At 38.2% G+C, this 24,294-nt stretch overlaps 1 protein-coding gene across 1 annotated transcript in view; it reads left to right on the top strand.

Annotated features, from left to right (window-relative positions):
* Window positions 1-24,294, top strand: part of LOC117407251 (1,4-alpha-glucan-branching enzyme-like) — a 267,703-nt gene that overhangs the window by 179,924 nt on the left and 63,485 nt on the right. Inside the window, exons 11-13 of the mRNA XM_059029676.1 lie at window positions 44-154; window positions 1,355-1,526; window positions 21,769-21,953. Coding sequence (XP_058885659.1) covers window positions 44-154; window positions 1,355-1,526; window positions 21,769-21,953 — 468 coding nt within the window. The remainder of the gene's footprint in view (window positions 1-43; window positions 155-1,354; window positions 1,527-21,768; window positions 21,954-24,294) is intronic.

The raw sequence follows: 24,294 nt of genomic DNA, 5'->3' as shown, positions 1-24,294 counted from the left end.
TGTATCTGGCCTGTGTACTAAACTGACTTATTTGGTTTTACAGATACTTAAGGAGCTGAAGGATGAAGACTGGAATATGGGCAACATAGTGTACACATTGACAAACAGACGATATGGCGAAAAATGCATTGTATATGCAGAAAGTCATGATCAGGTAATGTGATTGTTGATGCTTTAAATATAATATAGCTGCTTTCTTCTGAGTGTCAAGAAAAGAAATGGCAATGCACGGTTGTGCAGCTTGTAATAATAAATCATTTTGTTTTTGTGTGCAAGGTTTGACTAGTTAAGAGATTCTGTGTTTTATTTTTTTATTCTTATGCTTGGATACACTGGTGCTTAATACATTCAAAATGTAAAGTTGCATTTGAGGCAATTGTTTTATGAGGGATGAAAAAACATATTTCTCACTGTTGTAATGAAGTGTTTTACAAGCAAATTCTTTTAGTACAACATTCCTGCCTCTAATACACCAAATATATATTATATATATATATTTTTTTTCAATCAATAAACAACCATTCATGGATTGGCAGAACACTTTCCATAGGGTGTTGGGCTACTGTTACCTGCCAAGATGGTATTGATTCAACATGACAAGTCTGCAAGGTGTTTAAAGTGTTCTGATGGTGACCATTCCAGTGCTTCAGTTGGGGGAGGGAGGCATTACATCTTCTGCATAGTCTGTTCTCCAGACCCACCACTTTTAAAACCGTGTTCCTTATGAAATATTAGTAATTTGAAGGTTTTACTCATTTATTTTATTTTATTTGTATTTGTATTTTAAGACATTTAAAAAGACTTCTAGTCAGTGTTTCTTTTAGTATTTCTTAATTTGCACTATTAAGTGTTTAACAGTTACAGATGATACAAACTCACAATTACATTTTCTTTAGGCAACATATCCTTGCATCTTATTACCAACCAAACACATTTTGGGATCTGAAATCTTTGTAAATTATTTATGTTCATGGTGCTTTTTTGGTTAATAGTCATTTTGTTGTACCTAGTTTATCATTTGCTTGTACGGAATACTCCTCAATCTGCTATTTTAGTAAATGCACTGTATCAACATGAGACATTTTGGCAAAGTAAAAAAAGTATTGGTATACACTATGCAAAACGTGACTACACAGCCTAGAATCTTATATACACAAGGAAACACTGAAGAAATGCTGCATACATGAATTACTGTCTTTTTGTGTTGTATTACTAGTCTCATTTCCATTATCGATATTGTGACCAGATTGTATCAGCCCCATATTGTTTTATTATGACTTTAGATATTGCTACAGGCACATATTTGTATACAAAGCTTAACAACCTTTTTGCAATGTTTATTGTTAATTCACAGGCACTTGTTGGTGACAAGACATTGGCATTCTGGTTAATGGATGCAGAGATGTATACAAACATGAGCAAGCTGTCTCCTTTGACTCAAGTCATTGATCGTGGAATACAGCTTCACAAAATGATCCGTCTCATCACTCATGGACTTGGAGGGGAGGGCTACCTGAACTTCATTGGTAAGAAATACATTTTAACTGGAGCTACACAATGGTGAAAACTGTCTGGTGATAAATAATCCCCTTTCAAGTACAAAATGTAACCATTACCTCATGGGTATTCCTCCTTGGAATCGATATTCCAAAGCTGCACGTAGTGCCCATGACGCAGTCGTGCCCGCCCCCAAGGGCATAAAAGAGACTTCAGTCACTCAAAACGTATTAATTTTTCCTTTCACCGACCTGAGAGAGAGAGAGAGAGAGAGAGAGAGAGAGAGAGAGATCTACGAACAGGTAAGTACACATAGTGTTATGTCTGATTGTTCACTTGTGTTTATCGGTTCACGTTCTGTGCACTTAGCCGTGGTTGTTCGTTAGTCCCTCAGCGTTCTTGTGCTCCACATGAAGCCTGCAGCTCCACTGCACCTCCCCCGGGATCGAACGCCTTAAGCCGGCTACTGGTGCTCTCTCATAAGCTGCTAGCTCTGGTTGAATTGTAAAATAAAAAATGTGTTTTTATTATAAAAAAATATATTAAAATATCAGTAATTGATTTATTACTGTTTTGTGTGAGAAGAAATTGTTTACTCTGTTGTAGTTTCTGCCTTTTCCACAGAAATGCTAACGCGGCTGCTGAGCTCAGCTATCCTGCATTTGAACAGAGACACGCACGCTGGGTCTATCTGCTTGCAGCTTTTCCCACAGTGTCTCTGTACCTTGTAGCATTTCACTTGGTCTGCAATATTTCTTGCAACAGCTTTGGTATGTCTACCCATGAGGTAATGGTTACATGTCGTACTTGAAAGGGAACGTTAGGTAATTATCATAACCCTGGTTCCCTGAAATACAAATGTAACCATTAACCTTCAAGGTCGCTGCATCTTTTGCAGCAGTCTTGAGGGAAAAATGATGAAGTTTTGAGTGACTGCAGTCTCTTTTATGCCCTCGGGGGTGGGCACGACTTCGTCATGGTCACTACGTGCAGCTTTGGAATATCGATTCAGGTTAGACGGTATCAAAGGATTAATACCCATCCATGAGGTAATGGTTACATTTCTATTTCAGGGAACCAGGGCTATGATAATTACCTAATGTTCCTTTTTTCTTGTTTTACAAAAAACAAATTACACATTGATATATGAAAAATGTTCTGTCTTGCAATATGAGTATGTTGAAGTGTACTTTTTAATAATTGCTTGTAGCTGAGGGGGCAACCTCAGAAACCACCAACATTTCAATATCACAATGAATACTCGTTACGTTCAACAACTAATCTTAACGTTTATATTCTGCCTGTTTGGGAAAATATTCCATGATTTACACCATCAAATACTTCACCTTTTCTATTCCTGGTTGATAAAGACCAAATGCTTTGAGATATTGGCTTCATGATCATTACACAACCCACAATATTCTATGATTCTCCTTTTTTAAACAGATAAGAAATTCTTACTCTCAGCACTGCATTTATCTCTTTCATACAAAGCTACTTCACAGAAAGACTAAGTATCAGTATTTTAAAAAGGTAATAGCAAAGGACCCTGCACAGGGAGCCTATTAAAAAAGAAAGCCTTATTAGATCAATGTTAACTAATTAAGCATTAATCCAAATAGGGCTGGGTAGCAGCAGTGTCTTCACGATCCAATACGCATTGTGATACAAGGATCACAATATGATATGTATCACTATACAGTAAATTAAGCATGAAACATAAAAATCACACAGTTCTCTCATTTGCTTATGCAAGTGTTTGCAATAACACTGATAAAGCACTTTGGTCCAATAAGCTTCACGGCCTGTTTTGCTTTTGTTTCCTGTTTATTCTTTACAATACATTTCTTTAAAACAAAATTACAAATCAGGGCTCTAGACAAAGTTTTTGCCTTGGGGGGCCAATGACTCCTAGGCCAAAAAAAAATTGGTCGCCAAATCCAATTGCTGGGTGCCACTTCAGGACCAAGTTGGTTGCTGCCATATTCAGTTGCTTAAAATACAACAACTTGTTAAGACACTAAAGTGATACTAAAACAGTGACTTAATGTCTGTACTCACTTGTTTGTTGCCACATTCTGCTGAGTGGTTAATCTACTCATCTGATGATTGCAATGAACTCAGCATGTTAATATTTAAAATATTTTCTAAGTGTTGTGTCAAATTGGTGATGGCACCTCCTAATTGTGTACAGTTGTAATATGGGAAATAGCAAGCTGCAGCTCCCATGCTCGGTGTCAGTGAAGTCCTGGTCTGACTGCATGTATAACACACAGCTCTTATGATTACATGTTTCAGTTTATTTTTCAGTAAAAACAAGTTTAAATTGCAGTGAGTTGGTTCTCCTATTTATGATATTAAATATTAATTTTGTAGACATCTCTCAAACATGTTTTGTCACCGTCACAACTGTTGCATGAAACTGAGGTTACCATATAGTGCTGGTGTTAATACAGTACCTATCTGCACTTCTTTTATATTTTGAGTTTTTCCTCGAGGAACACTAAGTGATCTACAAGTCCTGGTTTGAGTGCACTTCTATGTACTGTTACCACATCTCTAGCAGTGGAGAACACTCCATCAACAGACTAGTCCCTGGGATGCACAGGTAACGCTTTGCTAACATGCACAGATGTTGCAGATACTTTTGAATGATTTAATGTTTCTAGTGTAGATTGTGCATGAGTTATCTTACCTTGATGTGGTGTTGATCTGATGGTGTCATGGACACTCAGATTGGTTGTATTCCCTGAATAGTTGATTCGAGCCTTACACATTTTACACACAGAGTCTCTTATCAAGAACATTATTCGAGTCCACATTGGATTTTAAACTGGCCAGAGCAGGTCGAATTTTGCCGTCGCCATAATGAGGTTATCAACATTAATAACCCACCTTTTGCAAGAAATTGCAAGACAACTACATTTAGAAAATTGTTTAAGTCATATATATTTCTTTTATATAACAAGTACTTAAAATTAAAGAATGAAATTTGGAGAATGACTTTCCTTCTCAAGCTCTGTAAACAATGTGTTTCACCTGGTAATTCCGTCTTTGTATTTTAATAAATGCCAGATAGATTCCAAAATGAGACAGCATACGGAATACATAAAAGTTATTAATGCTGGATTGTTGTTTAAAGTTTAGTATCCTGGATTTTGTGTATTTAATTTTTGAATGGTATTTTCCTCTTGCAAACAGTGCAAGAACCTATAATACCCAGGAAAAGCCTGTCCTTTATTTAAGGCAGAGGCCACTTCTAGATAGCTTCCCATTTTACTGTGGTTTAACTACACCCCGCCCGATAGTGTAACCCAGATACTTGGCCTCCCCCAAACCTATCGAACATTTTGCAGGATTATCGGTTAACCCTGCAATCCGGATAGAATCTAATGCTGCCTGTACTTTAACCACCCAGCTGCCCATTTATTTTCAATATCCATGTCAAAAATTGGTATTATTTTATTTTTTTGCTGATTTTTCATTCTCAGTCCTTAAGTAAGCAATTTGGACAGTTTTTAAAACAATGTTTGCCTTATTATTAAAAATACACACTTTTTTATTGTTATTATGAAAAACAGAAATATATTATTTCAATAAAACTTAAAAAACTTTGTTTACAATTGTAGCATTATAACAATATAAATAACAAAATAACATGGCAGCAGTATAAGTAAATAACATACATGTTTTTCTTTTTACAATTGCAGCATTATCAACAGTGCAACAAAAAGTCAAATCACTTTTTAGAAATTATTTTGTGCTATAGATTTCAAAGCAGACACCCTTCAAACTCTCATCAATGCTAACGTCTATCTAGTACATGCATCAGAAAACTTGCGTCACAAATTTTCAGTCGTCATTTACAGGGTGATTTGATGTGGTAAACTTACTTTCTGTCATCCACTGTTTTGGGTACTGGTTTGTATCATTGTTATTTGAATTATTATCTGTGAAGCGTACTTCATCAGCAGAATAAATCGGTTCCTTATAACTTCTTGTAACATCAACAACAAAATAAATTCCCTCATCTCATTCCCTGTAGCTCGCTGGTGGGCCGGTCTGTCAAGCACATATTTATATAAGGACTGCTGCCATCTGCCAGCAAAAAACTGCAATTATACCATATAGTCAGCTTATTTATTTACTGAAGCACGTTGAAAAGATGTGTTAAACTTTGCAGATGCACATATAACCGCCTGCACGCTATTCTCTATTGCAGGATAAGTAGCTGGGTGGTTGAGGAGATCTGTCCCAGTCAGCAGTATGTATCACCCCATAATCAATATAGGCTGCAGTGTATTCCCTATGAGTCTCATTCTATCCATCATTCACTGAAATGTGGCTAGGAGTCCATTTTCTTTTCTTTGGCTTGATCAGTGAGGGGAACTTGCCATTAACCTATTGTGAAATCTAAAGTGTTGCGATATCTACAGTACCCAGCCTGTCTATTAGCTCATCCACTCTAGGCAAACCTTTGATATACTGTTGCAAGTTTGGTAATCATTACAGAATCAAAGAGAACCATCAGGTTTTGGCACCAGTACAATCAGGCTAAGACCACTCACTGCGAGACTCCTCAATGACCCCTAATTTCAGCATTTTTTATCTTTTATCTCACCGATAATTGCTTCTCTTCTAGCCTTGATGCCAACAAACTTATCTGCAATTCAGTCCACTAGCCTCTAGACATCCAAATAACCAAATTATCTAAATAATAAGTATTTTATTTACACATTAACTATTGGCTAATTATGGTCTAGAAATAGAGGTGATTTAAGTGATGAATTGTGCAATCAAGGCTTTCTGTTTTAGAAAAAAAAATAAAAAACTCTTAACATAGATCACATATTGTCGTATAGCTGTACCCAACTAGAGTAATGTACAGTTCCATATTTTTATGTAATTTGCACTTTATTTTTAGATCATTGCTTCAATCAAAATGATTAAAAAGCTTTCTTGATTTAAAATAATCAATGTCATCACAAGCATGTACATTTAAAGTAACAAGTGCTTGTGTCTGTAGCCCTTTCAACTTTTCTTTGTGTGAATCAATCAGTGTCTTAGTTGTATGATAATAATCTGTAATGATTGTTAAAAAAAATTACAAATGAGCAAATCTTGTTTAAATCCTCAGTGGATTTCTCATGGCCTTAATCATAATGAAGAATAACGTATACAAAGTCTCACCAGTAATTGCAAGCAGGTGACATTTCAGAACTTAAATTTAGGTTAGGGGGCTTTTTTTTCCAACACAACTAATACACCTTCCAACAAAAAATCCAGTATCCTGGATAAATAAAAAGATGACATACTATATATATCCCAACTGCAGTATAGAAAATGTTAAAATAGCATCTGTATTCTTAAAAAGTAAACCTTCAAACTGGTAAAAAATGTGTTAATATTTAGATTGCAGAAGCAGGATTTGACAATATAAAGATTACAGTAATCTGATGAACATGTTTACTGTCCTACAGCATTTGAAATACTGTGAAATGTGACCAAATAACATCCTATGCCTTGGGCCTTGGCCTACAGAGTTTTAAATCCCTTTTAGGGTATTAAGAATTGTTTTATTTTTATTTGCATGTTTATTTATTTATTTCCTAGTTTTATACCAAATTAAATGCCTTAAAGACAAGCTTACTTTTATCCAAATGATACATTTAAACCTCAGTCAAGGTGCAGAAAGTGTCTGGATGCTGTTTAGCATTTCTGTCTCCTGTATACAGAGAGTTAATGTTAAATCACTTGTGATCTTATGCATTAGTTGCATTCCTCTCCATTGAACTAATTGTTGACAGCCACCAACACAAACAAATGAGTCATTAATTAATATATCATGTTATTATTATTATTATTATTATTATTATTATTATTATTATTATTATTATTAAGGAACTGTTTTTTTCTATGTTTTTGATCTGTAAATTACCAAACTTAAAAGGATTCAATTGGACAGGAAATAGGTGAATGAACTCTGGGAAGAAGTACCTGTTTTGAATTTATACTGCAGTGTCACAGTTTGTAACCCCATTATTCATAGTATGTACTGTTAACACTGACTTTAACAAACACAGGTGTATATAAAGCACTTTATTTAATATACATTGGGAAAAAAAGCTGTATTTTCTGGTTACGCGTCAATCAAGGCATATGCATTTAACACCAGGAAGTCTTAAAAAAGGCTACATTTGAGGTGTTGAGGTGTCTGTGCAGCCCTACGGCCCCGACTAGGGGATTGAAAATAATGGGACAGCTTTTAAAATATCCCATGTCACTGGAGAGCTGCACACAGTGGGCCATTGATAAGGCTGTATTTATTTGCAGCTGGAGACAGTAGTCAGATTTTGGAGAAGGAGAAGTTGAGACTTGAGCTCCTGGTGTGATTTCAAGATCATCACACACAAATTGCTCATAGTATTTAATATTGTTTGCATGTTAACTAACTGCATTAAACCATGAATTCCATCTTCTGATCACTAGTTCCGGTGGAAGCAACACTGCTAGGTTACCACTTTAATTGGCAATGGACTCCTTGTATCGTAATTTATGGTTTGTACAATGCTTGAATATTTTTTTTTAAAGAAGAAACCAGCATATCCACATCAGGGAAACGTGTGTGCCAGATATCACTAGCCAGGGAAAGAATGTGTGCATTGCAGGTAACATGATGCATTGGGCATTACTCCTTGAACACATCAGAGATAGTTTTGCACATCTACATCGCGTTGTCAGAGAGAAATGCTGAGACCTTGTTGAATTGGAAGCCGTAGTTTACAACAGCCTTTACTACAGCTTGCGTTACAGTTGAGAAAAGTGCAAACTCGAGCTGACGATCCCATATTTCATGATTTCCGTGAAATTGCGAATTAAGTAGACCCCTCGTTTTATAAAGCACCCAACACAGCAGCAAACACTGATAAAAATAATCACATTTTTTCTGTAAGGTCCCTCAGGTCATAGAATAACACACATTTATACATGTATCTCTTTGACATCACCAACACCAAGTGAAATACATAGTACTGTAATAAAAAATACTTAACATAAAAAATAACTAACATTTTATGGTTTCTGAAGTACTTTATAATGTCCCTCAAAGTGTTCTGAAAAAAGGTGAATTTCGCGGTGACCCCTCAATTTCACGATTTCCGCGAAATCGCGATTTAGGTAGGTCCCTATCTATGAGTGATGCAGAAAAGCTTACACTTGCCTTTATTTCATCAAGATTGGATTACTGTAGTGTAGGCTTCCAGTCAAATATAGGATTGATTTTAAGGTTTTATTACTAACTTAATAATCTTTACATTCTCAAGGTCCTGCCTATCTTAGGGATCTGCTTCAGTATCGGAGAGCTAAATGAAAACTGAGATCTGGTAACAATGTTCTTGTGTCTGTGCCTAGGACACGTCTGCGCACTATGGGTGATCAGGCTTAATGCTCTTCAGCCCCACACCTATGGAATGACCTGCTGGGCCATTTGAAAAATTGAGACTCAGTTGATGTTTTTAAATCTAATCGTAATACTTACTTCTTTCGATTGGCTTTCTGTAAATGATTTGTTGTTCTTACTCTTTGTCTATTGAAATGTCTGTTTTTAAGGTGCTTTGTGAAGTGCTTTGTCATTTTTAAATTAAAAGCGCTATATAAATAAAATATAATAATATTATTATTATTATTATTATTATTGTTATTATTATTATTACCTAGTCTGGTACCAGATACCGTTATTTGTTTTTAAATGGGGGGGGGGGGGGTGCACATATTGATATCACCAAAACTTGTGGTTTGTTGCTATCAATGTGTCTGTTTGAAGACACATATACTGGGTATTGTGTATAATTCAGCATGTTACTGTAGGTATATAAGTAAAGATAGATTGAAAGAAAAAAGTGGCTGCACATAAATGGCTGGCACAGCTGAAAGTTGGCTTTATCTCCGTGTGCCTAGAGTGATGCTGATACTGTAATGTTTTCAGTTATGTTATTTATCAGCAAATGTTAGGGTATCTATACCAGAAATAAATGGACAGTAGGTTCATGGATCATGCTCCTATAATATTTTGCAGTCATGTATATACACTGTTATGGAGAATACATCTTGAAAAGCTCCTACCCATAATTTGATATGATGAGAGATGATAGAATACTAATATTCTCTTTGGTGCAGAAGATTGGTATTCTGTTATGTTGGTGGAGTTCTTCCTTTCGTTTGACTTGGGGAGGTGTCCTTATCTATACTCTCTCTTCTGCAGTCATTGTATCCCTGCCCTTTAGAAGGCCTGACACTATTTGCCTTGCATCTGTGTTCAGGAGTGAATGCGCCTCATTTGATGCAGATGGCATTCCTTCAGTGTATAAGATGTGTTATTGTAACAAACTTCCTTAGTATTCCTACTAGACACTTAGACCATAAGCGTATACTGATTCCATAACAAACATTTAATTTTATTGGAAACAGCAAGTAATAGGTTACAGCGTAAAAGAGAGATTTAAAAGGGGACCTGAGGAATATGCTTAACCCAGAAAATGTTTTAGAAGTCAGTCTAGAACGTAAAAGAGGTATAAAAACCATACGAGCATAGACCAAATGAAACAGTATATCAGCAAAACAATAATGTCATTGAGGCTCACTATAAAAAGGTGCAAATTAGTTTACACAGCAATTGACAATACAGTGTAAGCAGGTAAGGGTTAATTAACTCAATCTCAGGTTTTTTGAATCAAGAGATACAGAATTGCATAATTGAACATAGCCCTATAACAGCAAACACTATCCAAACACTTTGCAAAGCAGAAGCACACAATGCATAAAGTGTAAATTAGTTTAACCAGCAATAGACAATTCAGTATAAGCAGGTAAGGGTTAATTAACCCAATCACAGGTTTTTAAATCATAGTTCAGTCCCCTTCATGAAAAACAAATCCAAAAAGAAAAAAAGTTTCAAGAAATAATACTCCAAAAAATCCTAAATCCAATGCAAAACCAGAATGGCCATTCACAAAAAAAAAATGCAAACACAGTAGCAAAACATGAAAGAACAAAAAGGTTTGCTCTCACCCGGATGATGTTTGTAATCCACTGTGCAGACGTCTTCTCTTTGATTCCATTAAAACTATATAGTTTTAAAAGTCCAGGCAAACTGTATTCTTCAGCAAAGAAAATGAAGATCTAAAGCAGCGATAGAACGGTCACAAAATAACCAAGCAAGAAAAAAAACACGATTCAGAGAAAAAAAAAAAGTTAGTTTGACTGTGCTGGAAGCAACATTATCGCAGCAGAAGGTTTATGACTCGTTTACCAAAATAACATACTGCTGAACAAATGAATAAACCTGCATTAAAACACAGACTAACAATATAAACTCCTCATCTACCAAAAGTGCTGATAAAAAATCAGACCGGCGAGAGTGAGTAGGAGAGAGAAACAGCGAACCCCTGTTACCCAGAATGGTTCCCCTTTTTGAACTTGCCGGCAATGAGCAAAAGGAGCATAAGCCCCGCCCCCAACTACGGATAGCCAAAAGGGGAAAAATACGAAAAACATACAAAAAACACAATGCATAGCAGACCTAGAAAAATACTCCTAACCAGCACAATATAAAAAAGACAGTTAAGGGGCAGTTTCATAATATTTAATTTTTTTCTCATGCATGTAAACTAACGCCTAAAGAGTTTATAAAACTAGGCAGTCTTGCAAAAGGTAAAATCAGAGACCACTTTTACCAACTTTAATTTGAATATAAGAAATCGAACTAACCTGGCCAGGCATACTGCTATTAAGTTAAGAATAAAGCAGAGGCTGCGCTTATTGCAGCACATATGGGGTGATCGCCACATAGTCCCCCCCCCCCACACACACACACATCCGGAGGTACTAGAGGTTTATCTCCAAAATAAGGTTTCAGGTTGACTACATTAACTGTATCGGTTTTCTTGGATGAATCACACCATTCTATACGATAATTAACAGGTTTAGCGGAGTTGATGGCGAAACGAAATTTGGGGAGCCACTCATCCCACAGCTGATGGTTCTCACCCACAAATGATGCAATCATTGTTTTGATGGTCCGATTGGCTCTCTCGGTAAGGTTTGCCTGAGGGTGGTAAGCCGTAGTCAGTTTTTTTAACAACGCCCCAAGACTTGCACACTTCTTTTAACAGCTGGCTGGTAAACTGAGGGCCTCGGTCAGACACCAAGTAACGAGGTGTGCCCCACCTGGTAAAAACCTCCTGTGTTAGCACCCGGGCGATAACAGGAGTTTTACAGTTCCGAAGTGGGAAAAGCTCAACCCATTTAGAATAATCAATGACAACTAAAAGGTAGATGTTGCCTTTTTTACTCAGTGGAAAGGGTCCCATCAAATCCACTCCTAACTTCTCTCCGGGCTCACTCACTGTGGTGGACTGCATTAACCCTGGGGGTTTACTGTTAGCTGGTTTGTATCTTTGACAAATGATACATTCTTTCACATGTTTCCATGTGTCTTTACGAACATCAGGCCACCATGCCACCTGCAGAATTCTGCGTAAGGTCTTCATGCGTCCTAAGTGTCCGCCCAAAGGGTTGTCATGATAATACAACAAGAAACTCGAAATGAATACATTAGGGACAACTAATTGAAATCTGTAGCCGTCGTCTCGGATGGGGACCTGACGGTAGACCAAACCGTGTTGTTGTACGAAACTAATCCGATTAACTTCTGCTGTGTCTCGTTTACCCACACTATTCAGAAGTTCTGTGATGGTGGAATCCTTGGAATGTGCTGTAGACAATTCATCGAGCGTCACTGGAAGGTCAGCACTGCCATCAACCCACTTTTTTTAAACACACAGCTGAGAGTGCAACAGCAGAGCTCGATATACGAGACAGGGCGTCAGTCACAATATTAATGCTGCCTTTCCTGTACAGGACCGTAAAATTAAACTGTTGAAGCCACAGTGTCCATCTGGTCAAACGAGATGAAGTCTTAAAATCCCATGTCAATGCAGCATGATCCGTTACCACCTGGAATTCAACTCCTTCTAGGTAGTGTCGCCACTTTTCAACAGCCCAAACCACCGCTAGACATTCTTTCTCGGAAGTTGAATAGTTTTTTTCTGCCCCCTGCAGCACTCTGGAAGGATAAGCAATAACATGCTCCTCTTCTTCATCCGTCTGCACTAGCACTGCCCCAAGACCCACCTCGCTTGCATCGGTATAAATCCAGAAGGGCTTAGAAAGGTCAGGGTGAGCCAAAACGAGGGGCTTGAAGCACTTTCTTCAAATGTTCCAGGCTGGACTGGCAAGCTGATGTCCATTCCCACTGGACATCTTTCTTATTTAAATTGTTGAGAGGTGATGCAATGTCCACAAACCTGGGTGTAAACTTATGATACCACCCCGCCATTCCAAGGAACTGCTGTAGTTCCTTAAGGTTGGTAGGGGTAGGATACTCTTGAATGGCTTTCAGTTTGTCAGGATTGCCAAACACCCCTTCCTTGGCCACAACATGAGCTAAAAACTTTAAGGTGGTTTGAAAAAACTTAGACTTGGCCAGATTCAAAGTAAGGTGTGCCTGGCTGAGTTTCTTGATCACACACTCCAAGTCATTCAAGTGCTGGGACTCACTGGGTGAATAGATGATTATATCATCGATATAGACGAAACAGCATTTCCCTCTACACTCTCCCAGTACCCGCTCCATAAGATGCTGGAAGGTTGCGGCAGCGTTTAAGACCAAACGGCATCACCCTAAATTGGTATAAACCAAAGGGAGTAGCGAATGCCGTTTTTCTTATAGAGTTTACTTCCATAGCTACTTGCCAGTATCCAGAACGGAGATCCAAAGAACTGAAAATGGCTGCTCTGTTTAAGGACTCCAGTATGTCGTGAACCAGTGGCATGGGGTAGGCATCAAATCGTGTTTTACTGTTCAGCCGTCGGTAGTCCACACAAAACCGGTATGTTCCATCACGCTTTGGTATAAGAACCACCGGAGCTGACCAATCTGATGAAATGGTTCGACAACTCCATCATTCATCATCTGCTTAAGGTGTCCTTGTATTAAGGCCTTCTTCTGTGGGGAGGCTCGGTACGCTCTACACCTCACTGGCATCTCATTGGTAGTATAAATAGCATGAGTACATACTGATGTCATTCCAAGTCGGGAGGTACACACCGAAGGCGTGTTCCATGAGGCATTGCAAATCTGCTCGTGGAACCAAAGACTTAGGCTCAGCAAAGGTATCCTCTTTCATCAAAGGAATAAGTCCAGCAGGAGACAAGGTTTTCCTTGAAACTGCTAGATAAAGATTTATCTGGGACACAAACTTGCTCTGTGTGTTCCAAGAGGACCCCCACTCCACCTTAGGTAAAAAAAAGTATAATATTTATAGCCGGCTTGACCTTTGACCCCATAGCGGCCTCTTCATAAATCGATCTGAGTGTTAGTTTTCCTTAAAAAATCCAGCCCCAAATCAATGGAAAAGCAAGGTGATTATCTGCCATGATGTAGGTGTCAATCATCCAAATTTCATTGTGAAAATCCAAGGCGAGACGTGTTTTCCCCAGCGAGGGATGAGCCTGACCATCGGCCAAGACGAGCGCCTGGTCTTCACATGGATATACGATATCACTGGGCTTCTGAATTTTCTGCCACAGCTGGTTCCTCATCGTGAAAATGTGCAACCAGTATCCAATAATGCAGGAAGGTGGGTGTCTCGGATCCCTATCTTCACCACCAACAGGGTTAACCCGGAGGGTGCGGGCGTATCTGCTGCAAATCTAAAAATATTACGCTCCACACTCAACTCTGCTGGCTTTCTCAATTTCTTCCCCCCCCTTCATTTCTGGATGGTCGGTGGCCGCTTTGCTGTTCACCTTAGCCGAGTATTCCTTCTGTCCATTCCAATCCCTCTCAATCATTGTGCCAACTCGAACCAACTCGGAAACATTGTCACTGTGCCACGGAGACAGCTGGCCAGTTTAGGGTTGCTGTTATTCAAAATCCTCCGGACGACCTCTGACTCAATGATGTCCGGTTTGCCCTTAAGACATAAAGCACAGTAGTCATATGCAAAATCCTGTATGCTTTCTCCAGGTGTCTGCACCCGGTCACGTAGCTTATTCTCCACGGTCGTCAGAAAATCTGTGGGAAGGAAAGTTTTTAAAAATGCACTTTTAAAATGTCTCCAGGTCTGAATTCCCTGCTTCTCGGCCATCCACCAGCTTTTAGCTGAACCTTTTAAAACTGAAGTCAAGGTTGCCATGATTTCATTATCTGTCAGAGGTTGCAGTGCTAAAAACTCTTCACAAAGATCAATATAAGTCATGGCATCGGAGCTCTCCTTATCACCGCCAAACTCTGGAAAACCAATTTTAATGGGCAGCTTGGCAGAATGGACGCCTCTAGAAGGATGCTCTCTGGCTTCCAGTGACATTTGAGAGAGTGGAGTTGTCTTTGCCTGATGACAGGGTGTTAACATGGATATTCTGGGCTTGCTTGCCCTTCTCTCCAGTCGTTTAAAGGCCTCTTCCCAATGTTGATCTTGACGCCGAAAACAATCTACCACTGACCGCTCCAGCTGAAAAATAACAGTTTCAACCCAGTCCTCGACCCTCTGGAACCGGTGGTCTATATACTGCCTCAACGATTCTTCTCTATTGATATTACTGTGTTGAGCTTGACTAAAATGATCTTCCAAAGTTTTAACCTGCTCCTTTACTGTAGCAAGAGAATTAATTATCTCATCTAAAGCCTGCTGATCAAAAACCTGCCCAGAATCTTCCACAACTTCGGCCTCAACACCACCCCGGTAAGGATCGCTAACATACAATTCACTTAAAAGGGAGCCTAACTCAGCAATTTGGTCTCTCTGCCCTTTCAATGAAAAAGTAGTATTTGCCATTTCAGACAAAGTATCATTAAGCCTTAGGGCTCGACCTGGGGTCTCCTGTTCTGAAGTCATAATAGTAATACCACAACACTTCCCAATACAATACTCGTGTTTACCATAAAACAAATCCTGAAATAATTATCCTCTGTCCCTGTTTGGGCGCCAGATCTGTAACAAACTTCCTTGGTATTCCTACTAGACACTTAGACCATAAGCGTATACTGATTCCATAAGCAAACATTTAATTTTATTGGAAACAGCAAGTAATAGGTTACAGCGTAAAAGAGGGATTTAAAAGGGGACCTGAAGAATATTCTTAACCCAGAAAATGTTTTAGAAGTCAGTCTAGAATGTAAAAGAGGTATAAAAACCATACGAGCATAGACCAAATGAAACAGTGTATCAGCAAAACAATAATGTCACTGAGGCTCACTATAAAAGGTGCAAATTAGTTTACACAGCAATTGACAATACAGTGTAAGCAGGTAAGGGTTAATTAACTCAATCTCAGGTTTTTTGAATCAAGAGATACAGAATTGCATAATTGAACATAGCCCTATAACAGCAAACACTATCCAAACACTTTGCAAAGCAGAAGCACACAATGCATAAAGTGTAAATTAGTTTAACCAGCAATAGACAATTCAGTATAAGCAGGTAAGGGTTAATTAAGCCAATCACAGGTTTTTAAATCATAGTTCAGTCCCCTTCATGAAAAACAAATCCAAAAAGAAAAAAAAGTTTCAAGAAATAATACTCCAAAAAATCCTAAATCCAATGCAAAACCAGAATGGCCATTCACAAAAAAAAATGCAAACACAGTAGCAAAACATGAAAGAACAAAAAGGTTTGATCTCACCCGGATGATGTTTGTAATCCACTGTGCAGACGTCTTCTCTTTGATTCCATTAAAACTATATAGTTTTAAAAGTCCAGGCAAACTGTATTCTTCAGCAAAGAAAATGAAGATCCAAAGCAGCGATAGAACGGTCACAAAATAACCAAGCAAGAAAAAAAACACGATTCAGAGAAAAAAAAAAAGTTAGTTTGACTGTGCTGGAAGCAACATCTATCGCAGCAGAAGGTTTATGACTCGTTTACCAAAATAACATACTGCTGAACAAATGAATAAACCTGCATTAAAACACAGACTAACAATATAAACTCCTCATCTACCAAAAGTGCTGATAAAAAATCAGAACGGCGAGAGTGAGTAGGAGAGAGAAACGGAGACCCCTCGTTACCCAGAATGGTTCCCCTTTTTGAACTTGCCGGCAATGAGCAAAAGGAGCATAGCCCCGCCCCCAACTACAGATAGCCAAAAGGGGAAAAATACGAAAAACATACAAAAAACACAATGCATAGCAGACCTAGAAAAATACTCCTAACCAGCACAATATAAAAAAGACAGTTAAGGGGCAGTTTCATAATATTTAATTTTTTTTCTCATGCATGTAAACTGACGCCTAAAGAGTTTCTTTATAAAAGGTAAAATCAGAGACCACTTTTACCAACTTTAATTTGAATATAAGAAATCGAACTAACCTGGCCAGGCATACTGCTATTCAATTAAGAATAAAGCAGAGGCTGCGCTTATTGCAGCACATATGGGGTGATCGCCACATTATGACCTTAGTAGAATATGTTTCCTGTGCCTAATACTGAAAAATGATACTGAACCACAGCAGTTGTGAAACAACGTATATTCATATGTACGTGGGCGCTTCTCTCTCATTTGTAAAATTTACCAATCTATCATCCACTTTGGATAATCAGCATGCATAGCACCTGTTGTTATCTCTCTCATGTTACATTATAATAGTCACAAAAATGTGATGAGTTTATAAAACATCTGCTAAATGCTGCCTCGATAGAGTATGGTTCAACGGACTTCTGAATTCATGTATATTAGAATAATACAAGCCCAATTAACTTACATCTGCTGTTTGTATTGTTTAATTAGGGGCATTGTAATGTGTCTGCCTACTTGTTAATCATAATACATGAATATGATTCATGCATCCATATATCTGGAAAACTGCTTAGAACTTGGTATTAAACATACTTAGTATAAGATACTTAGAGTATTAGATTTGTGCTTGGCATGTATGGGTTGTTTGTCTGTACATCCATCCAGCTAGAGCAGAAATAAAGAAAACTTAGGTGTCATTTTTGACCAAGACCTCTCATTTGAGGCACACAAACACAAACATTGCCAGATTGAGAGGTATTTTTCCAGACAGGATGCTGAGCCATTGATGCATGCTTTTATATGGTCAAGAATTGATTATTGTATTTTAATTGGTATTGGTAGTACTGTGAAATCTTGTCTGCAACTTGTACAAAATGCTGGGACTAAGAGACAATATCATATCACTCCTGTGCTGGCATCTCTACACTGGCTTCCTGTCCGATTTAGGATAGATTTTAAGGTGTTGTTATTAACCTATAAGGCTCTAAATGGCCTTGCTCCACCTTACCTTAAAGATGTTTTAACACCATATGTCCCCAATCGGTCACTCTGATCTGAGGATGCCAGGTTACTTTCTATACCCATTATTCAGGAAAAAAAATCAGGTGGTTCAGATGCTTCAGCTATATTGCACCGAAATTATGGAATGGCCTGCCCAGTACTGTAAGAGAAGCTCCCTCAGTTGATGTTTTTAAATCTTGATTAAAAACATATTTTTATAGTCTGGCTTATCCAGTTATCTAAAATGATATTCTCTATACTATTTTTACTTTTTAGCATTATTTATTTTTAATACTTTTAACTATTTTGTGGGTATTCTTATTATTACAATTACTGTTATTTGTTTTTTCTTTAGTTTTTTCCCCCTTGTAAAGCGCTTTGTGGCGGCCCTCGTTAAAGGCATGATACAAAAAATAGAGATTGATTGATTGATTGATCTGTATGTCACACTTAAATGCTTGCATATTTCTGGAGAACCGCTTATCCAACTTTGATTAAACATTTGGCATTTCTTATGCTATACTATTCTACATACCAATGATATATCTCATTGTCTAATTTTGACCATTGCGGGGGTATATGTTCTGTTGTGTTATGTTACTGTTAAACCTTAGAGACATGTCACAGGGGATTATTTGATCAGCCTATAATGCTGGTAAATCCCCGTGCTTGGCTTGATCACCTATCTGTAGTTATCCTTGGATAATCTATAAAAAAAGAGGTTGACAGTACAATGTTGATACTGTTCTCATGCGCTAAAATGATCCACCTGTTGCTTATCCTGGCAGGGTATTGGATGACATAAAGTTTATTTATTGAGTGTTTTACATGGAAGAGATCTAATAAGAAACCAGAGAAAACAAAGGGGTTTTAATCTTGGCATTTTCTTTTAATCGATTTATCACCCCATCTGGATGATTAATTAATCTACTATCACACCTGTTTGCTAAAATATGAAATTGTAGTGAAAGACCATTAAAAGTAACACTTGGTATTAATGCTATTTTTTGCAAGCATTTACAGTGCTCCCTCGCTATAACACGGGTCTCGGGGGACACACAATATGAGTGTCAAGATTACAGTTATGGATTGGCCATCTCAGTCCCCAGATTTGAATCCCTTTGAGATGTTGTGGGTTGACTTGAAGGCTGCTGTTGCAAAAAGGAAAGCAAAGTCGATTGCAGAACTAAAAGCTGTAGGCTATGTGTTGAAGAATGGACAAAAATATCTCCGGAAACATGCCAGGAACTGGTTTTAAAATACAAAAAAGACAGTAAGCTGTAAAGGAAGCACAGGGTGGGCACACAAAATAATAATGCAAGGGCGGCTCCCGAGTGGCGCATCCAGTAAAAGCGCTCCACGTGGAGTGCAGGATGCGCCCTATAGCCTGGAGATTGCAGGCTATGTCACAGTGACCATGACCGGGGTTGCTAGGGGGCGGCACACAATTGGCCGAGCGACGCTCGGGTAGGGAGGGTTTAGGTCGGCAGGGGAATCCATGGTTCACCGCACACCAGTGAACCCTGTGGCTGATAGGGAGCCTTTGGTTCTGCAGTGGAGCCACCAGATCTGTGTTGTCCTCTGGCACTATAGGTCTGGTGGCCTCGCTGTGGATCTGCAGTGCGAAAAATGACAGATTGGCAGGAGCACGTTTCTATTTGTTTATTTAGCAGACTATTTGTTTATTTAGCAGACGCCTTTATCCAAGGCGACTTACAGAGACTAGGGTGTGTGAACTATGCATCAGGTGCAGAGTCACTTACAATTACGTCTCACCCGAAAGACAGAGCACAAGGAGGTTAAGTGACTTGCCCAGGGTCACACAGTGAGTCAGTGGCTGCGGTGGGATTTGAACCGGGGACTTTCTGGTTACAAGCCCTTTTCTTTAACCACTGGACCACACAGCCTCCTGAAAAGAGGACGTGTGTTCCAGCCGCCGTTTCCCAAGTCGGCAAGGGGTTGCAAGCAGTGAACCGATATACAAATAATAATTGGGCATTACAAAATTGGGGAGAAAAACCGGGGTAAAAAATGACTAAATTTAAAAAAATAAAAAAATAAATAATGAAAGGGTGCCCAAATATTTTTTTGTCAAATTATGAAATGTTGTTTTTGCATGTTATTTTTAATTGTAAGCATATTATGTAATAATTTGTTGTTTTATTATAAAGCTGAATCTCTAATTTATATCTTTCAATAGAACATTTAGATTTCTTTGTGTTTTTTCTCATTTTTTTAAACTGCCCAAATACTTTTGTCTGTGACTGTGTGTGTGTATTTGTGTGTATATATGTTAAGGGCGAAACCCGGTGTTCTGTTGAGTCTAGTTTTGCCCAGGCCAATCTAATTTCGCCAAGGGCTTCTGTGCGAATCCCACAGTTATCACTTTTTTCCGGCACTCGCCCGTGTCCAATCGGGCGAATCTAGATTGGTCCAGAACTTGAAAAAGCCGTTTTTTCAACAGCTTTCACTGAATTTCGGGGCTAGCCCGGGCGAGTCTAATTTTGTCCAACGCTTCAAAATCAATGCTGGGCGAATCTGGTTGCCCATGCCATTAATTTGGGCGAGTCTAGTTTCATCCAAAGCTTCAACATCTATGCTGGGCCAATCTAGTTTTGCCTATGCCAATTATTTGGGCAAGTTTAGTTTTGCATTTCTACACTCTTCCCCTGCCAGCTTCCAAGTGCGTGCTGGGGTACCTGTCTCCCGCCACTTCTGACAACAATGTAGCAATGGTGTGCTGGGTTTCCAGCGGTGGTGCAGAAAAGGCAGGACACCAGGGCTGGTTTTAATAGCAGTTAAAACCACTCTTTTTTTTAAAACAGTTAAAGTCCAGTCAAAAAGTATTGCCCCTCCTTAACAAACGCATGCAGGTGCTCAGTGTTTGGTATTTGAGTTGAGTTAAAATTTGCCAAAATTAGTTGATTAAGAATCTGTATAAATAGCCATTCGGAAAGACATGATTTTAATTAATGCAAGAACAGCGAAAGATACGACCATGCCCCGCTTAAGTAATGAAGATCGCCATGTTGCTATCGGCATGATTGAAGGTGGCCTGCCTGTGAGAGAAGTTATCCAGAGAATGAGATGTTCTGCATCAACAATCAGCAGACTAGTCCAGAGAAACCAGGAAACCAGTTCTGTGAGGGACAGGCCACGTCCTGGAAGGCAGAGGGTCACCACACCGGCCCACCACGTTGTGGTGAGCATTGTGCTGACTGTTGTGTTGTTCAACAGGTGGGGCAGTGGAAGTGTGATGATGTGGGGAGGAATCTCCTTTAACACAAGAATGGCTTTGGTGCAAATTGAGGGCAACCTTACTGCTCAGCGATACATTAACGAAGTCCTTGAGGCAACAGTTTTTCCGTTCCTGCAAGCAAATCTGAAAGTGTCGATTATCCAGCAGGACAAGGCAAGACCACACATTGCTAGCATTACAATTGCACGACTTCAAGAAAACAATGTCAGGTCTTGCCGTGGCCAGATTTTTCTCCTGACCTGAGTCCAATAGAACATCTGTGGGACCAGATCGGCAGTGCCATCCACAAGAGACAACCACGACCAGCAAAAATTCGCCAGCTGGCTGCAGCTGCACAGGAAGAGTGGCGGAACAGAAGTCTATCCAGAGGCTGATCAGGTCTATGTGTCAATGCTGCCAGGATTGTGTTAATGCTTAGGGAGGTCATACCCAATGCTAACTTTGTAATGTTTTCATATTGACAGTGTGTCACGTTTCATACTGAAAACTTGTCACGATTCTTTGATCTGCATTTTTGTTAAGATTTTCTGTGATTTTGTTTGATATTTATGTTTAAAATATATGATTAAATCCATTAGACCTGAGTGCATCAGTATGTGTGTATGCATGTGTGTGGTAAACTTGACATCATAATTACATTTTCTGCTAATTTACAGGTAATGAATTTGGTCATCCAGAGTGGCTAGATTTTCCAAGAAAAGGAAACAATGAAAGCTACCATTATGCCAGGAGGCAATTTCAACTTGTGGAGAAAGATGACCTCCACTATAGAGAACTGTATAACTTCGATAGGGATATGAACAGAGTGGAGGAGAAATATGGCTGGCTCTCTGCCCCACCAGTAAGTAAATGGTTTGATTCTCATTCACCAATAATGATTCATGATTATCAACTGTTATTGGCCTAAGTCTTCCCCCCAGCTTTCACCTAGTCTGTCAGTAAATGACCAACACTGTTCATTATGTTCCTGCTCAAATCTGTACTTTGTATCTTAAAGGGTACATAAGGACCTTTTTATTTTATTGTGTTACATGTTCCCATGTGGTGCTACAACTGTTTACGTAAGGTGTGTGTATTGTTTTAATTATTTTTTTTTTATATTTTGACCACTTTTTTAAATTTTTAAATCGCATTCCCTGCCTCAAGATGGTTTCACATGTACCCTAATGGACCTCTCAGAACTACGTTTCCCATCATCCTCCTGCTCACATATGTAACAGATGGATTTACCAGTGAGCAGGAGGGTGATCTGTGCAAAGAATACTGTTGATTTCCATGACCTAGTTATATTTTTTTGAATGGCGTCATTTGCTTTGGTTACAATTTTAATTGATAGATTCCTGTATTTCACTGTAATACCAGATTTTAAGCAAAGTAAAATTATTGTTTTTTCAGACCTATTATTATACCATGCTCCACTTATTGTTTTTAAAAAAACATATTTTTATTTGCTGTGATATATCTTGAATTAATACAGTGTAGTATAGTTATGCCATAAAGTAAACATTTTTTTATATCTGTCTGTTTGAGAAACTTTAATTTCTTTAGTATAAGCTTGAGGAAGCTTGTAAGTATCTGTTTCTTGTTCTCTAGACACATGAAGAAGGTGGGTGTTAGGTGTATTATGTCTTCTAGACATCTATATAGTTTATATATAGTTCTATATCTTATAACAGTTATGTCAGACCCCAATTAGACCCTACCTATCGATAAAAACAACAATTTTATATCTGTTAAGAGTGCTGTACTGTGCACAGATTGGAAAGTAACATTTGTAATATTTCTTTCCTTATTGGAAACATAAATCCCTGTAAGAAAATGGAAACTGAGTATAATATTGTTATTTATTTTACTTGACACTAACAGCTACAGTAACATATATGGTATCTGAAATGGATGAAACCAAAAGGTAACCCATTGTTTTTAAATGATAAAAGCTTACAACAAATATTAATGTATACAATTCTATTTTAACAACATCTATGTAATAAAAACCTAAAGTGTAAAACTTTAATATCTCCCACGGTTTTAGAATAGTTGAAATCACAACTAGAATATTGCAAGTAAAGAAAAGAATTGACTGGATAAATTGTAAAAATGACTTAAGGACCTTGTAATTGATGACCCACTGCATAAATTAATATGATTTCACCGTACTACCTTGTTTGTGACCTTGAATTTATGTTTAAGGGACAATACAGATAAATCAATGATATCAAAGTAAAAAATGAGATTTTAAAACAAAAATTATCCAATGAACAAGTGACCAACACAAGCTATTGTGCATCTTAATGGCTTTTTAAAGGCTGAATTCACACTGGGTCCGTTTCAAACTAACTCGGTCTGGTTAGTTTAGTTTGAAACAGTATATCAGTTTGCTTGCTGTTCACACTTATCTGCAATCAAAGGAGCTGAGTTTGTTTGGATGCGAGCTAAAGTTAGTTTGTTTAGTCCTTTTCCATTTTTTTCAGGACTGATTTCGTTTGTGTTCACAGTGCAGTTTGCAAGTACCCTCAGTTTGTTTATATGGCCTCGAATGAATGCTTAAAACTAGGAAGATCCCAGTTTTCCAAGGATGTCTGGTAGCCCTAATGTAGATATTCTGTTGTTTGCTCTGTACTTGTTTCCTCAGAATATGAACTAAGCTTTGAGCAACCAAACCAAACTGTTAGTTTGCCAACCATAATAAGCCAAACATACCAAACCATACCGAGTGTGGACCAACCCCTCTAAACGGACCCAGTGTGAACACAGCCTAATACCCCAAAGCTGTATAGATATGTGTACATGTAGGCTGTTAACATGGAAATAGTGCTCAGATTGTGAGAGGAGATATGCTATATATGCCATTTTCTTTTTAATCTATCCTCTCAGTCAAATTCTATTACATATATAAGCAAGAACCTGTTTGTAGCAGTCATTTAAAAAACTCACAGCCACCACAGTGCCAAAGCCTTATACTTTCAGCTAATGACATCATATTTGACTTAATATGGTTGCCATATGACTTGGGTATAGGACAGTACAGATTAAGTTATTTTCTTAGCATTTGGTACGCAACTGCATGCTGTTATTTTCTCTGTTAAGTTCCTTTACCAATACCAATGTTGACAGCTGTTTTCTGTGATTCCTTCAGTGGTGTTCTATTGCCAGTGTCCAGTGAAATTTTTACTTCATGTTTA

This window comes from Acipenser ruthenus, chromosome 9 (assembly GCF_902713425.1).
Source record: "Acipenser ruthenus chromosome 9, fAciRut3.2 maternal haplotype, whole genome shotgun sequence".
In the NCBI taxonomy this organism is placed as follows: Eukaryota; Metazoa; Chordata; class Actinopteri; order Acipenseriformes; family Acipenseridae; genus Acipenser; species Acipenser ruthenus.
The sequence above is the reverse complement of the archived record's forward strand: the minus strand, read 5'-3'. Positions and strand labels throughout refer to the sequence as shown.